Below are 16,076 nucleotides of genomic sequence, written 5' to 3'. Positions count from 1 at the left end.
GGAAGAATTCATCGTAACTCCTGGGTCAGTTGAGAGGCTGAGCCCCCTTCCCTCCCCTTGCGCCAGGACGCTGCCTGAGGAGACTCGAGACTGGACGTCTTCTCCCATTTTCTGGGGTGAGTGATGATTGCACATTTGTACATCAGAGCTAGCTAAAAACCCCATGCTCTAGTAGAGAATTTCCTTTACTAACATCCGAAACCTGCTTTGTAAATGCTGCACTTGAATAAATCATACTGTTTGCGAACTCGACTATTTGTTTGAGGGGGGGCAATCGGACCTACAGTTGACAGACTGTTCGTGAATCCGATACCTTTTCTGATCCTTCCTTCCCCCCCCCCACCATTACCACTACGGCTTTCAAACTGCAACATTTTCAACACAGGTTGAGATCAGGACTTTCCCCTTTTTTCCACCCCGGTGGGGAGGCAATAATGGGATGCGCCTCTCGCCCATTGTTGGGCCTAGGATTCTGTGTTTCCTGGTCGACTCCATACAACCTGTATCAGCAGGGTAATGCAAAGAGACCCCTTCCTCGTCTTGCCATGTCGATTGTTTGTTTTGCTGTTTCCTTTTCAACCGGACAAGGTGCTTTCTTAGGAGGTCGGGGTCCAGTCGAATCCTCCATCACTGAGGTGTATGGGTTGTGGGGGTCGTCCCATCAGCTGTTCCTGTAGGGGTAAGCTCATAGTTGCCATGAGTTTTGAGGTTCGGTCTTATCCACCTTGCGGGTACCCATTTCACTACCTCCTGCTGTCTTACGGCCGCGTAGCCCCTTCCCTGGGTTACCAAGTTCCACCCAGACTCCCATATCCCTTTCTCTGGGAACCTGACCAGAACTGGGGGCCCATCCTCTATAGCTGTGACCGCCCAATGCTTATCCACTGGTGCCTTGTTCTCATTTCCACGAATGAAATGATTCTGCGAATATAGCGCTCGCATCAAAATTTCTGGTTGCTTCATACTGGGAATTCTTTGGGTATGACCTTCCCCCTCCCCAAGGATCTTGATTTTTTGTTTGAGGGTTTGATTTGCTCTCTCTACAATTGCCTGTCCTTGGCTATTGTGAGGAATTCCGTGTTGCAGTTGAATTCCCCATTTGTCAGCCCAGTCTTGCGTAGATTGGGCTGTGAAGCAGGAGCCGTTATCTGTTTTGATTATTCGCGGAACGCCTAACCATGCTATAGCCGTTATCCAATGCTGGTGAGCTCCACGCGCAGTAACCCTCTGGTGTTGTGTGGCTATGATCAGTCCACTGCATGTATCCACTGTAACTGCTAACCAGGGTCGTGGTTGAATAAAGGGCATAATGTGAAGTCTGACTGCCAGATTTGATTTGCCTTTAGGCCACGGGGATTTACCCCAGCACCCCATAAAGTCGATCGTTGGCAATACGGGCAAGTGGCTACCACATCCCTGGCTGCTGCAAGGGGAATGTTGCAATGCTTTGCGAGGGCTCTCGCTCCTATGTGGAGGTGCTCGTGTATAGCACGAGCTTGTGTTATTGTCCATACACCCTTGGCTGCTGCATCAGCTTTATTGTTGCCTTCCTGATAATATCCCTGTATACTGGCATGACTTCTCACGTGGACTATGGAGGCTGTGGTGCTGTGCTGTTGCAGCGCCTCCTCCAGCATGATGGCTATTGGCGTGCCCGCCCATACATTCTCCTGTGTGCACTGATATGATGTATTGAGTAGGCTATATGGATTCAGGTCTGTCCAGTTGCTTTGAGGAATACCTAACACCAGTGCATCAATTGATCCGCTGTCCCACAAAGCCAACAACTCTTAATTTGGGTATAATTAACAATACGCCTAAGTAGCATAACATATCCATTAGTGTTAAAAGTAGCATCAGCTTCTATAATAGCGTTAAAAGTAATATTACCTCCTAAAAGCCACAATATACAGCTAATAATAACAGTAACACTTCTTCCTCCCATGTTGTTCTTCTGCAGGCTCACACTTTCCACAGCTAGGGTACCAGCTGCCTGCCTGCTACGTTTGATGTATGCGAGTTTGCTTCCAGCCAAGGTCTCGCCCATTTTTGCTGGCACCCATCTGGTTCCAGTATCTGTAACGATACAAGCATACCCTTTTCCCCAGGTTATTAAGCCCAAGGGTCCCGTCCATTTTCCCGTGTTCCAGTCTCTCAGCATCACCTTACACGGACCCGACTTTACTTCTGTCAGGCCTCCCTTTAGCCCAGCCCTGTGTTTGACCATCAGAGGGACTAGGCTATCCTGGGGCAATCTCAAAATTTTAAAACATATTCTGCTCTTGCCAATTTTTTGTTTTTCGTAGCTGGCGTTTCAGCGTTTGGTTCATATGTTCCACTATGTCATGGTCCTCAGGATGTGATAGTATGGTGAAAAAACAATCTTTTAAATCGATTATTAAGATGTCCGAATCATTTTGAAAGGTTTTCGATTTCCATTTCTATTTATGTTTGCATAGCTTCAATTTGGTTTCCTCCCCAGAAATTGCTTGGGATTTCTGTATATTAAGGAGGCCCCCGCTCCAGTAGCATTGAGGCTTTTACAATTTGTAAGGACTGTTGCAGGTCCTTCCGTGTCAGTTGCACTGGAGCTTGGCCATCGCTTCATTCTTGTTTCCCATGCTGAAGTACTTCCCTAGTCTCTTTCCAAGGATACAAGTCAGAGTACGGCTCCCAGTCCTCCACTGGTTGTGGGGGGGGAACGCCATAGTCTGAGTTATTCCTGGCTTTCCCTCTTTCAAATTCTGGACTTTCTTGTTGTGCTTATTTAGCCCTCTCTGCTGATATATATTACACAATAAAGATCTAAAAACCACAGATACAAACAGCACAAATACAATTTCCATCCAGTGGCACGACCTCACGTAGCTGTGCACTCCACTAGTGAGTTCCACTGTCTCAATTGCCTAATCCCATCCTCGCTACCAATTAGGTTGCGAATGGGTTTGGGATTCGGCAATAATCACACAGAACAAAGTGGCTACGGCTATTCAGGTGAAAGCACGTTAGAGAAGCAAAGTATGCCTAATTACTCGTGAGGTAATACTTGTGGCAGGACACTGAGACTGAACATTCTCTTGAGTTGGCAGATGAGAGGGTTGCTGACAGGCTCCCTACTCAGCGGGCGTCCCCGCAGAGACAACGTGGGTCTCAGTGTTAGGAGTCTCACCCCCCCTTTCTCTCTGCACTGTCTGTTTATGCCCGGTGCATCCTGCCACGTAGGGCCAGTACGTGCCAGCAGGCAGACCAGGGGGCGGACAAACTCCGCCTTCAGTCACATAACCTTCCCTCCTGGGTGCGCAGGTGCGCATGTCAGTAAATTGTCCCAGTCGTCAGTCTGAGGGTCCTGCCTTTCTCATCTCCCTCCCTCTCGGGTGTTTGACCTTCAAACTAATTTAGAGGATGTTTGCAGTTAAGTTGGCTACAAGCCCGGTCGAGCAGCCGCCTTCAGCTGCTTTTGGAGGAGGTCGGCTCTGAGCCTGGCTGGGCAGCCGCCTCCGCGCTCCTTATCGCTCAGCCTGGGCAGGCAAACATCTTCTTTCTCAGGGTCTTGGATCCTATTTTTCACAATAGTTTTATGACTCTACAGATCATACAAATTTCCACCTTTCAACCATACCTCGTGTTGGCATCAATATACAAAGGATACAACACATAATAGAGATGAACATAGCAAATAGAAATAATAGCCCTAATAACGGTTTCCGTCCTCACTTAAAGCATTACAGTTCTACAACCCCTACTTTTAAAAGATGAATCAAATTCCTCCGCACCTCCCTCCTGGCTTTCATGAAGCCTTCAGCAACATAAGTTTCCTTGATCTCATTCGCCTTCTCTTCCCCAGCCCCCCTTTCTCCTTTTTTCAAGGCGATCTAACAAGCGGAAGCAGGGGCACAGACAGTGTAGGTGCCGCAGGTGCAGGCACAGAGGCAGGCACTGGCGGGGGGGTTAGCGATGGGTCTCCAAACACCAGCGGTTTTCAGTGGCGTGGCGGTCCCGGTCCTGAAGTGCTTGCAAAGGCTGCCGTGGCTCCGATGGCCACTTTGCTTTTGGCTTTCACATCGGGTTTGAATACTAGGTGGTGTTCGGCTTTGAACCCGTTCTCTCTGCACCAGATTAAAAGCTTGCAGAGGGTCTGTTCATCAGCCTCTGTCTGCACTCCCACTGCTTCGCTCTTCCCGAGCGCCTCCCGTGCTGCCCTCCAAGTCTCCCTCTCCTCCCTTGCTCTCTGGAGGACCTGCCGTATCACTCCCCACGTCTTTAGATCTTTCGCACTCCCTTTAGACATACCATATTCCGTTAACGCGGTGGTACATCTCTGCCAGTGCTGGGGGAATAAAACTTCCCCGGCACTGTTAACCGCCCCTTCTTCAAGGAGCCGCTCAGTGCAGCTCTTAACTGCGTTCGATTTCATAGAAATCCCCCATTCACGAGCACACGATAATACGACCTTGACTATCCCTTCCATGATCCGCGGATCTCTCGACCGCCTACGGTTCGCCGCCTACGGTCCGCCGCCTCGGAGTATCACGTCGGGGTCACCACTTGTTGCCTGACATTGGCAATCGACTCCGTCCGCCGAGGCGGCCAGGCACGTCCCACCCGTGCCTGGGCCAGAGAGCACAGACACCAATATGAGGATGCTGCAAATGGCGTTTAATATACGCAGGTTGGACCTTATAAAGGTAGCAAAGGCGGAAGCATGCCTATGTAGCCAATAAGCGTTGCTCTTTACCTAATATGGCATATGCCTTAGTTCCCTATTCTTCCCGTACATCGCGAGATCTTCCGAGCGCCGTACCCTACACAAGGTCAAGCCTTTCTACGTGATTCTGGTTATAAACAAACCTCCACTCTCCATTCCTCTGGGGGCAGAAGGAGTTACAGTGTCCATTTGAGCTCTAAAGGGATATTGCTGCTTCACTATTTCTGTAACATGTTCTCCATTCCTGACCAGGACCATTGTTCCGTGACTGAAAAAATATACAAAGGAAAGGAGAGGGAAAAAAGAAAAAAAAAAAAAAAGCCTACAGACCCATTGGAATTGGCACAGCCCAAAGTTGCAGGATTGTATGGGATTGTTCCTCTCTAAACACAAGGACAAGAGCGTTTCTTCACAAAGGAGAAATGTGTAGTAGGAAGATATTCTTCAGAGACATCAGATGTAACACTGTAATGAGTGGGCAAACCCTCAGAAAAGCCCAGAAGAGGATGCTCAAAGCCTCTTGGTGAGAAGATGCAAGCTAGGGAGCTAGCCAACAATCTAATTGCTGCTGGAGAAATTTCAAGGGCTACACCCCATAAGAAAGGTTATAGTTTCCAAATACTAGTTTCTCACCTTCCTCACGAGAAGCGGCTAACTGTTGCATTTAAATTTGTTTAGAGGAAAAAAAAATCAGAATTAGAATTAGATCAAATGAATTTTCTTCTACAGCGGTATTATTAATTTGTCATATTTCATAATGACTTTATGAGTGCCTTTGAGCTGTCTGAGTTGAAAGGTATTTCGGTTGCAGATCCAACATTGAGAAAGAACTGCTAAAAATGGATGTTAAGACAGTCTTCATTCTCTCAATTTTGTGTCCTAGAGGGCTATGTCATAACTTCTTATGTAAGTCACCTTGTAATTCCAGCAGAGGTAACCTTGGAATTAGTTAGGAAGTTATATTTGAGTTCTTAAATAAATCTGAAACCATTTTCCATTTCTGGTATCTCACCTCAATTAGTGTTCTTAAACATTCCAGGATGCTTTCTCAGAAGCCAAGAAGGGCTCCATATAATTAAAACTGACTGAAGAAAAACAGTATTTATGTATTAACAGTATTAACAATATTAAAGGGATGGGGAGAGCAAGTTCTATCACATTTTTTTCCGATTAAAGACACAGAAAATAATCATTAATTATTCTCAGAAAAATACTGTTGTTGAGGGCAGCAAAAATATTTTCATTGACTTAAATGGGTGACCTTGGTGGTGACTAAGCTAGAAACCACATCTCTAACGTAATTTGTTTCACCTACTTTGAAGGTTTTAAACTGAATCCCAGTCTGAAACAAGCAAGCAAAGGAATCCTCCTGATTTCCTAGAAATACAGACTATGTTTTGTAGATGATCAATTGTTTCCTTCTAATGACTACTGCTGTGCTGTGTTCCAAAAAACCACAAAAAGTGAACAAATCTTTCAGGCCCCTATTCTCATCCATATCCACTTCTTTCCCTAACTCAGCTGTGTACAGTTTGGCAAACGAATCAAGTAGAAAGCCATTCAGGTTCTATTTTGCCAGCGCAATTCTGAAGGTAAAAAGTAGGGTCTTAGGTTGGGTAGTTTAGGTCAAAAGCAGTTCTATTGAATCAGCATGCAGAATGCACAATGTTCGTGGAAAATAACAACCTCTTATTTCAAAATCTTACTTCTTTTGAAAGCTCCACAACCTGTACTTTTTAGAGTTGGTAAAGGCTGTTCTCCAAGCTGCCTGGTATGGGGCCGGTAGAAACAGACAGGCGGCTGTGAGGGAGGGGGTCTGTCGTTCTGCGCTCTTCAGTCAGACAAAACTTCCCTGAGCTTTGGAGATACTTTGGGCCCAGATTTTCAATGCTGTGGGCCAAATTCAAGAAACGTCTGCCATGTTTCTTCACTCTGTTCCTTTCTGTATACTTTTCTGACAAAATCTGGTAGGGGCAAACTGTATCCTTGGCATTTATATGTCACAGAGCTGCATGGTTTTGACCGTACATGCAGGACATCCTACAAAACAAGATTAGTTAAGACTTGCTAAACTTAACTTTACTTAACTTTGTCTCCTCTTCTTGTTCTGTCAGCTTCTGTCTCTGCCTTAAAGTTATTTAAACCTCATTATATTTTTGCTGATTACTTTATTGTATGTGATATAATTGTCTGGAGTTACCATGTAACAGTGTATTTGGCTAATGCAAGTTTGTGAAGCTTAACTAAAAACAACTGCAGAACTCACTGTACTGGGTGACCTCTGTCTTGCCTCACAGTTTCAGAAATAAGAGAATACTGAAGTTCATCTCTGCTTGCTGTGTTTCAGATAGGGAAAGAACATGTAGGCCTAAAGGCTGTAACTGAAATTCTCCAGGACATCCAGTACAAGGTAAGATTGCCTGAGGAAATTCTGCCTTACCTGACCAGACACGCAATAGCTCAGGGAAGGGTATATATGAAACACTGAAGCCCAGAAAATGTTTTATACTTGTTTGTAGTGAAACCACATGTGAAAGCCATAGTCCGGTGGCCTGGATCAGATCATGTATTAGCATTTTACAGTATCCCTAGGCAATGTACAGATTTTGTAGTTACTTCCTTTTCTGACCAAAGTATAGTTTGATCTCCTGTAGCAGGAACCCATTGCGAGTTTTACATTTTCAGTGATTATCAATATACAGTATGAATATAAGCACTGCGGCATGCTCAGGGATCCCCAGTAGCATCGTCTCCAAACTTATCTGGGTTTATCTGTAGAACAAAAAATAGATAAACTGAACACCCATATTACTTTGCAGTAGGAAAAGAGCAATGCCGCCTTGTTGGGTGTATTATTTTTAGGGAACCTCAAAAACAGATAAGAACACTGAGATGATCAGAATTTTGATTTTATTTTTGCTATTTTGCATAACCTTGGGCAAGTTATTCATTGTCTCCTGAGTGTTGCCAGCAGGTCTAGGAAAGGGATCCTGCCCCTCTACTCAGCTCTGGTGAGGCCGCCCCTGGATTACTGGGTGCAGTTCTGGACTCCCCAGTACAAGAGGGATGTGGAGCTTCTAGAGAGAGTCCAATGTGGAGCTACAAAGATGATTAGGGGACTGGTGCACCTCTCATGAGCAGAGGTTGGGCCTGTTCAGCCTAAAGAAGAGAAAGTTGAGAAGGGATCTTAACAATGTATACAAATACCTCAAGGGAGGGTGTCAAGAGTTGGGGACCAGACTCTTTTCAGTGGTGGCTAGTGATAAGAGGCAACAGTCACCAGCTGAAGCCTAGGAAGTTCTACCTGAATTTGAGGAAAAACTCCTTGACTCTGAGGGTGACAGAGCACTGGAACAAGTTCCCCAGAGAGGTTGTGGAGTCTCTTTCTCTGGAGATATTCAAAACCCTGGATGTAATCCTGTGCACTGTGCTCTAGGTGACCCTTGTTGTGCAGTGGAGAACTAGATGATCCCAAAGGTCCCTTCCAGTCTTAATCATTCTGTGGTTCTATGAAATTTAATGCAGAGAATTTTAAGGTTGGAATCAGAAAGGAGCCCAGGTGCAAAAGGCATAGAGTTAAGAAGTTGTTGAGATAACCTTAGATTTAAAATACAAATTACAAAAAGAAAGGTTTTTGTATAGGTGCAAGGACAAATGCAATGATGATTAAATAGAGGCTATTAATGTGGTTGCTGTGGACAGGAATTCAAAGCTTAATATTAAAACAACACACTTTGTTTTTCCCCTCCATTCATCATCATTTTAATGAGAAACTAGAGATGAGATTGATTTGTCTTCATTTTTTCAGGGAAAGTCCAAAACAATACCTTGTTTTAATCCCAACTCTTTATTGCCAGGTAGGTGCTTTTGCTTACTTTTGTGTGGGTGAATAACTGGCAAAGCTTTTTATCACTTCTGACATGGGACGATAATGTTGTCTAACATTATCTAGTATATTGTCTAACACCGGAAAGAAATATTGTCTATCTGGAAGTTATCCAATGAATGCCCATCTTGTTCTTTACTGTGTCATTATCGGTTTCAAAAGCATTGCCTCTACAGTACAGCTGGATCGTGGGGAGGAAGAGATCTGTGATACTCAAAGGTAGTTACAGTCCCTGTCTCCAGCATTAAAGGCACAGAGCCATGCTGGGATAAAACATATCCAGAAGAGCTTGGCTGTTTGAAGGTAATTGCAGAGGCTGAGACAATCTTGATCAAGAGAATTGTCTGCAAGCCTATGAGAGTATCCTCTAAGGTAGCAGTGCATTTTTTAGTAGTGCATGGTGCTAATAGGAATGTGGAAAAAGTCCTTTTGGTAGTTGAAGTAACTTTTCACCTGCAGCATGTACGTGAAATGTGATGCTGCAGTGTCCCTTCAGTTCATGTGGCATGGGGAAAGCTGTGGCTAGCTTTTGTGATGGTTTCTTATCCTACCTGGTTGGGGAGCTATGTGCAATCCTTCCACAGCTTCTGCATAAAATGGGAAGCTGCTATTCCTCAAACAATGCCGGTTTTTGCTCAACGAAGGATACGTTTACCTGCTTACTTTCTATACTATACCTTGTCTTGAAAAATACTTTTCTAGAAGAAATATGTTTCTTCAGTGAATGTGTCTGAACTAAATTCCGTGGCATAGTGACAAGAGCTTTAAACTAATTTTCCAAAGAAACCTCTTTCTGTATTAAACTATATTAACTGTATCAAAAGAACACTGTTTGTGTTGCAAAGTCAATTGCTCACCAATTAGGAATTGCAGGAATTAAGCCTGCCTGTGGCCCTTTTTATATATACATTGTAAAACATCCTTTAATTGCAGGACCAGAAATTATTTTTTCACTGGACCCCTGCTTGAAAGTTCCTGTTAGATGAAAATCAAGTCACATAAACCTCATTTTTAACAAGTGGTCTCTAACTATGTGTTCCTCATTTTCTAGGTGCCCGACTTGAGATCATGGGGTCTGATTTGCAGAGGTACTCAGTGCTTACAGCTGCAACTGAAGTCAGTGGGAGCAGTATAATGTGCTATAGAAAGTTAACCACTCTGAGAAATCAGGTTCTAAGCATTTCATATTGCACATCTTAAGTGAATAGATGCATTTGACCTTAATCTCTCTGCTTCTCAGTTCCCCATATTTAAAATTGGAAGGTAATCTATCCTTCTTCACCACGTTGCAGTGTTGGAAAAATAAATTAATTCATGTTTTTTAAGCACTCAGACAGTGAAGAAATGAATGCTTTAGAAATACTCATAAGGAAATGAATGATTCGGTCCTTCTAACAAGCAGATTTGAATACCATGGATAAAAGTAAGGACCTAGGACTACATATAGAACAGTGGGAAAGTCAAATGTTGGAGCTGCTCTTCAAGAGAACATCATCCATCTTTGCAACTAAATCATGAGAAGTTATCCTGTCACAAGACTGTCACAGTGCATGCACAGGAAGGGCCAAATTAATTCTTGCAACTCTTAACTTTTGAGTATTTGACAATGCAACTGTCTTTCAATAGATTTCCTGTGTAATTCTCTAACTATAAAATGAAACTAATGAAGCAAAAACTATTTGCTGACAACACTTCATTAGCAATATGAAGCAATAATGCTTTATTAGCAAGGCGTGGTTCTAATGATATTCCTCTGAGCTACTAGTGAAACGGCAGTTAGGACAAATAAGCAAACTTAATTTGGTTTGCAGCATCCCGTCCTGTCAGTATCAAGCTGGTCACAGTCTCTGTCAGCATGAAACCTCCTCTGTTTCTCTTTTCTCTTGTCCCCTGTTTTCAAATCAGGCAGATTCTTCTAAATACTTTAAAAGCTATGTTGGGTAGTGTGTCTTACAGCAGAGAAGGACAGTCCTACTTAGTTTCACTTCTGAAGTATGATGTGATTGGAATCCCTAGGGAATTTAGTAATTAAAATCAAAGTTGTTACTTACGGAGGTAAAACTCCACTTGGACAAACTGTTGCACATTTTCATGAGAGACAACAGAATAATTCTTTGCATAAACTCTACATTTGTTTTCCCTGTGAAACTTAAGTTCCTTTTCCAAAGCTGGGAGGCACTAGTGTATTTCAGATAAGTATGTCATGAGGATTCTGAACTAAACAGTTTGAGCTGAATTGTTTTTGCTGTTTTTTTTTTTACTACAAAATTAAATAAATTCATCCCTAAAACATACCCTAAACATAAAATGAGTCCAAATTTAATCACCACAGCCTTTTTTCATGCCTCTACTTTCTAAATAGGATCTTTCTGACAGCTTTTGACACAAATGTTTCCTGCCTCTGTTAGCAAGAGATAAGGAATTTAGATCTCAATCCAGCAATGAATTTTAAGCTCCATGCAATATTGGGCCTGAGATTCAAATTGACCAGAGAGACAGGAAGATATCTAATTCCTCCATCCCTTCTTTCAAACATGTGGCACAGGCACAAAGGAGGGCACGTCTAACAGTCATTACATTAGGGAATATGCAATCAGGAAACCTGGATGCTCTTTCCTACTGTATTATTTATTTATTATATAATTTTAAGGAGTCAACATATGTTATTTCTCATGTCTGTAAAATGATTATTTGTAAAAGAGTCATTGAGCATTGTATACAGCAAGTATATAGGGAGAAGTTACTGTAAAGTAAGTGAGGAGATTTACAACAGAGGAGATTTACTACACGCTGTGCTGCCGAATTAACCTTTTTCAAAGGGTAGCTAGTGACTGAACTCATGTATGTGCACATGAGAAACTGATGGATAGAACTTAGCAGGCTATAAATTCATACTTGAGCTTTCTGCATACTAACTAATTCATATGAACGAGCTATCAAAAGCTATCTTAATTAACACAGTCTTCTTCCGTAATGTCACTAAAATTCGACAATTCTTTTAATTTCAGATCCTCTACTACGTGACTACTGGGTGTACGAGGGCTCCCTGACTATTCCACCCTGCAGTGAAGGTGTCACCTGGATATTATTTCGTTATCCTTTGACTGTGTCCCAAGTGCAGGTAAAAGCTGTGCTTAAAGTGACCTCAGAATGTGGTTATGAGCTAAAGGTTATAGCGTGCAAATACATACTTCAGAGCATTATATCTGCTTCTCCTTGAAGATCCCATTAGATCAGTACATGACTTTTCAAGTAAAGGTTAAGCTTTTTGAGTCACTAAAAGCAATGTAAAGGTCAGAGATGAAAACCTTGTTACCATTTATCATCTGCATTTAAAATAATTTGTTATTAAAGTAAAAGAAAAGGAAAGAAAGAAGTCAATGGGCAAAAGAATTTCAATTCTTTGTAATCGTAAGCTTTCAAATATCACTACTTTTCATGTTGAACAAAAAAGCACAGGGAGACACTATGTCCTGGAGAATGAAAAATGTTAGCATATGTTAACTATATTGCATTGAACTCTATTTAACTTACTTTGATTTTATTTAGTTCTATTTTTACAATAAATGACTAACAAAAGCTGCCTATTTCAGTTTGCTTTAACATTTTAAGTACTTTTTTTTACAATACCTTACTTGGTTATGAAAGGATAAGACTTATTGTTGCTTGGTCTGAGTAAATGAAAACGCTGAATCTACTGGCATTATTAGATTCAGAATAACTTATAGAGTATGTTTTGTAGCATGGCATCTAATCATCAGAATATGATAAATAAGAGGACTTAATCAGAAATGTAAAGACTATAGCAATAAGGTTGAGACAATGCATGACTACTTATTTCATACTTGTTACAAATTTTGTAGTCTATATTCCCTAATTTTGTATGTCACTTGTAGAAATTTTATATATATTGAGAACTTTTAGCTTAATAAATGCTACTGTAAGAAAATAGTTTTTGTGGGCTATAGCGGTTAGAGAGGCTGTTCATAGTGCATAGTTTGAAAAACCCTACAATACCAACTTGTTTTTATGCAGATCTGTGGTTAGCAACCACAGCTAGAAGCCAGGTATGCTTGCATACAGCACACAGATGTGGGCACAGTTCAAACCATCCATCCATGATGGGAAGAAGGAGTGGTGGAGATGAAAAGAAGAATTAAGAAAGTAGAAAAATATGACTTTTAGTCAATATATGTGCCCATTTACCACAAAAAGCCAATATGGTAGAATTTGGTGTGAAGGGAATAAAACTCCATATGAGAAATATTGTGCTGCCTGTGTAAAAATCCATGATTCAGCATTGCCTTTGTGCTCTAATCATTGAGCATATCTTGAATACCTCCCTTGAAGAGAGACCCTCCCATACATACATAATATATAGGGAAAAGAGTGTGATTCATGACCGTGGCCTGGAGCGTTAGGTGAGGGGTAGATGGATTATACATTGCCTTGGTGAGTTATTGCATATTCTTAGCTGAGACTGGGCTAAACTAGCTAGCAGGACTGTTTGTACATTTGGGGAAGAGTAGATATGAGAGATTCAATTTAAGGAGAGATTAGAAATGCAAGAATTCTTGACTGTGGGAAAAAAAAAAGGATGTATCATAATGTATACCATTTTGAATCATCCAGGGAAGGCTGGAAAGGCATTTAGTTTTATTAAACATGCTTATAGCAGTAAAGAGTAGTTATCAGTGAAAATGCATTTCTAATTAATTTAAATATATTTTAAATGTGTCATTAACTTGCAGAACTTTATTCTGTGGGATATTAATGAACACAGTTTATGAAATTTCAAATCCTTTATATAAATTGTAGCAGTGCCTGTGATTGTAGCAAGTAAGAGACAAATTCATGACTTTCTGTTTTCATGTTAGGTCATAAAATAATCAGCTTCTGAGTGTCAATAATTATTTATACTAAAGAATGACACATCATATATGGAATAGGGTTTATTGCCTTTCTCTGATGAAGGTGAATACATTGGAGACAAGATGCTCTTTCACATTCTCATTTCCTGTAATTAACATAGCAATATTGATTAGCAATATTGACATAGTTTATTGATTATATTAACATAGAATGCTTCATAAGGGAAAATAAAGTGAATAAAATCACAATTCTTCTTCATAGGCACGTATGAATAATTTCATATTTGCTTATCATAGAAACAATAGAGTGGCAAGTATTTTCCCATATATGTAACAGGCTGGCCATTTCAAAGCAGAGAATCTTTTTCGCCTGAAAACAATTTTAGATGGTAAAGTTCAACTGAGTTGCTCCTGATTTAAGCCAATATAAATAAAAGAAGAATCATCTCCATATGAATATAATTTGAGCTGCTGTGGTCTGAACATGTGAGTTATATGAATAGCAGAAGAGCAAACTGGGAGTGCAGCATCAGTGTTTGCATTCCTAGAGTCTGATTCTGCTTACATGGAAAACAGTGACTTGATGCTGCTCTCCTTACTTCCCTCTGAGAGCGGTTTTTTTCACAAATATTTCTATGAAGTCTGGATGAAGTGTGCAAGTGATGTTGTCCACTGAGAATAAGGGCTTTGCAATCTGATTCTTGGAGTTATATTATTGACCTCAGTGGAAAGGAGGTCAAGTCATGTCTGGAAAGATGCCTTGTGCTATTGACAGGATTTTTTTTATATACCTTCCTTTTTTTATACCTTCCTTTTTGTTTTTATCATGCTCACTTGTCTCTTGTTAAAATATACAGCAGAGAGAGGATTAAGTGTTGACTGCTGTTGTGAGACACTTAACCCATGTGTGTTGATTACAGAAATATAATGAAACGCCCCTCCGAGTAGGCCTGTGAAGAACAGGAAAAATGCAGAAAGGCTCACTCGTGCTTTTCTCCACTATATATTTTTAAAATTGGATGTTTGTGAATAATTTGCATTGTGGTTCACTGAAGCACAGAAAAGTACATTGTCCAAGGCAGTCAGAGCAGGGCTCATAAACAGTGATACAATGAGGAGCTTGTTGTTCTGCTGCACTCATCGTCAGAGTTAACTGCTTTTGTATTGAGCAGCCTGGTCCTTTGTCTTACTGATATAAAATCAAATCATCTTAAAGAACAGAAATAGTAACTAGCACAGGCAGAGTGGAAATTATGCAAATCTGTGTGGTCTGAAATAAAGTACTCAGTAAAGTTCATGGTATTCTGCTCACTGGGAAACAGGTCTGTTTTCATGAAGGTATGTGAAATTTTCAAGGAAAATTTTAATGCTCCTGTTCCTCATATAAAAGAAATATGCATAGAGAAAACTGCAGATATTCTCCATTTTGTTTATTCTTTTCTTCAGTAAGTATTTAATTAAAATGGACTAAAGCAATATTAAGCATTGCAGGGAAATGATATTAACATTCACTGAAAACTGTTCAAAGAAGTGTAAACTTTGTTCAGTAGAAATGTGGAGGTTAGCACTGTGGATTTACTCTTCTTGTGGGTAGAATCCGATCCTGAATTTCCGTGTGAACAGGTCAGGGTCTTCTGTGCATGAGAAGAATATTTATACATGGCTATTTCTATTGAAGGTGTTGAATATCATAGGTATTGAATATCATAGGATCTTATCTGTATCTGCCAAAAGTGCTAATTTCCTCTATAACCTTATAAGCTATACTGCACAGCACTGATTTGTGAGAGGTTTGGGGTAAGAAAGTGGAGAGAAGAAAGTAACTGATCCCATGTTAGAAGCAGAATTAGTGAGACGCACATATCCTTATCCACACGGAAATTTCCACATGGAAAGAACCACTTCTCAAGAGTGAAGATCTCTGTCAGATGGATCTGAATCGCAATATCAAAGACTGAACAAGGAGACTGGCAGGCTCGGAAGTGATTCCCCCTCCAAAGTGAGCCTGCAATTCCTGACTTCCTTGCAGACTAGAGGATAGGCATAGGCATCAGGCCAGTTCTGCTTTCTTGGTTGAAGCAACTGGAATCTGCTTTGTGAGGAGAACCTCCTGGAGAGAGTTTCCACTGTATGGATCGGAGCAGAGCATTTTTAGTTACATTAGTAGATAGTTCACAAAAGGCCAACCTGCACAGAGTCAGCTTTCCCCTCTCCTTCAGCTGTGTTTATTTGAAATCTCTCATTCTCAGTAGATTAAAAAGAATCCACAGTCTTGTAAAATGTTCCTGCCTAAACTACATTTATTTCAGACTTTGCAATATTGTTTCAGTTCAACGATGATGAATGAGGCTGTCTTACAGAACCCATTCAGTGATTTGCCAGCGTTTGAATCCCAAAGACTTTTTTAGTTTACAAACCTGTAGTGGGTTTGTTTTCAGTTCAATTTAAAACATAAAAAACCCCTTTCGAAATAGAGATCTGCCTTTAAAAACACTTTAGAAGAGTTTCCTAAGTTTTTCTGCCTTTCGCCTTTTCAGTCTAAGTTGCTGCTTTATATCTCAGCTGCAAGAAGTAAAAGAGTGTTGATTTCTAGGTACAGAGGTACAGCAGACTT

At 41.2% G+C, this 16,076-nt stretch overlaps 1 protein-coding gene across 1 annotated transcript in view; it reads left to right on the top strand.

Moving 5' to 3' along the window:
• Window positions 1–16,076, top strand: part of CA8 (carbonic anhydrase 8 (inactive)) — a 50,745-nt gene that overhangs the window by 25,276 nt on the left and 9,393 nt on the right. The window contains exons 5-7 of the mRNA XM_088540103.1: window positions 7,053–7,115; window positions 8,514–8,562; window positions 11,600–11,712. Of these exons, the coding sequence (XP_088396229.1) occupies window positions 7,053–7,115; window positions 8,514–8,562; window positions 11,600–11,712 (225 nt within the window). The remainder of the gene's footprint in view (window positions 1–7,052; window positions 7,116–8,513; window positions 8,563–11,599; window positions 11,713–16,076) is intronic.

Source organism: Tinamus guttatus, unplaced genomic scaffold (assembly GCF_059628265.1).
Source record: "Tinamus guttatus ecotype Peru unplaced genomic scaffold, ASM5962826v1 Tinamus_guttatus_pri_ptg000056l, whole genome shotgun sequence".
Lineage (NCBI taxonomy): Eukaryota > Metazoa > Chordata > Aves > Tinamiformes > Tinamidae > Tinamus > Tinamus guttatus.
The sequence above is the reverse complement of the archived record's forward strand: the minus strand, read 5'-3'. Positions and strand labels throughout refer to the sequence as shown.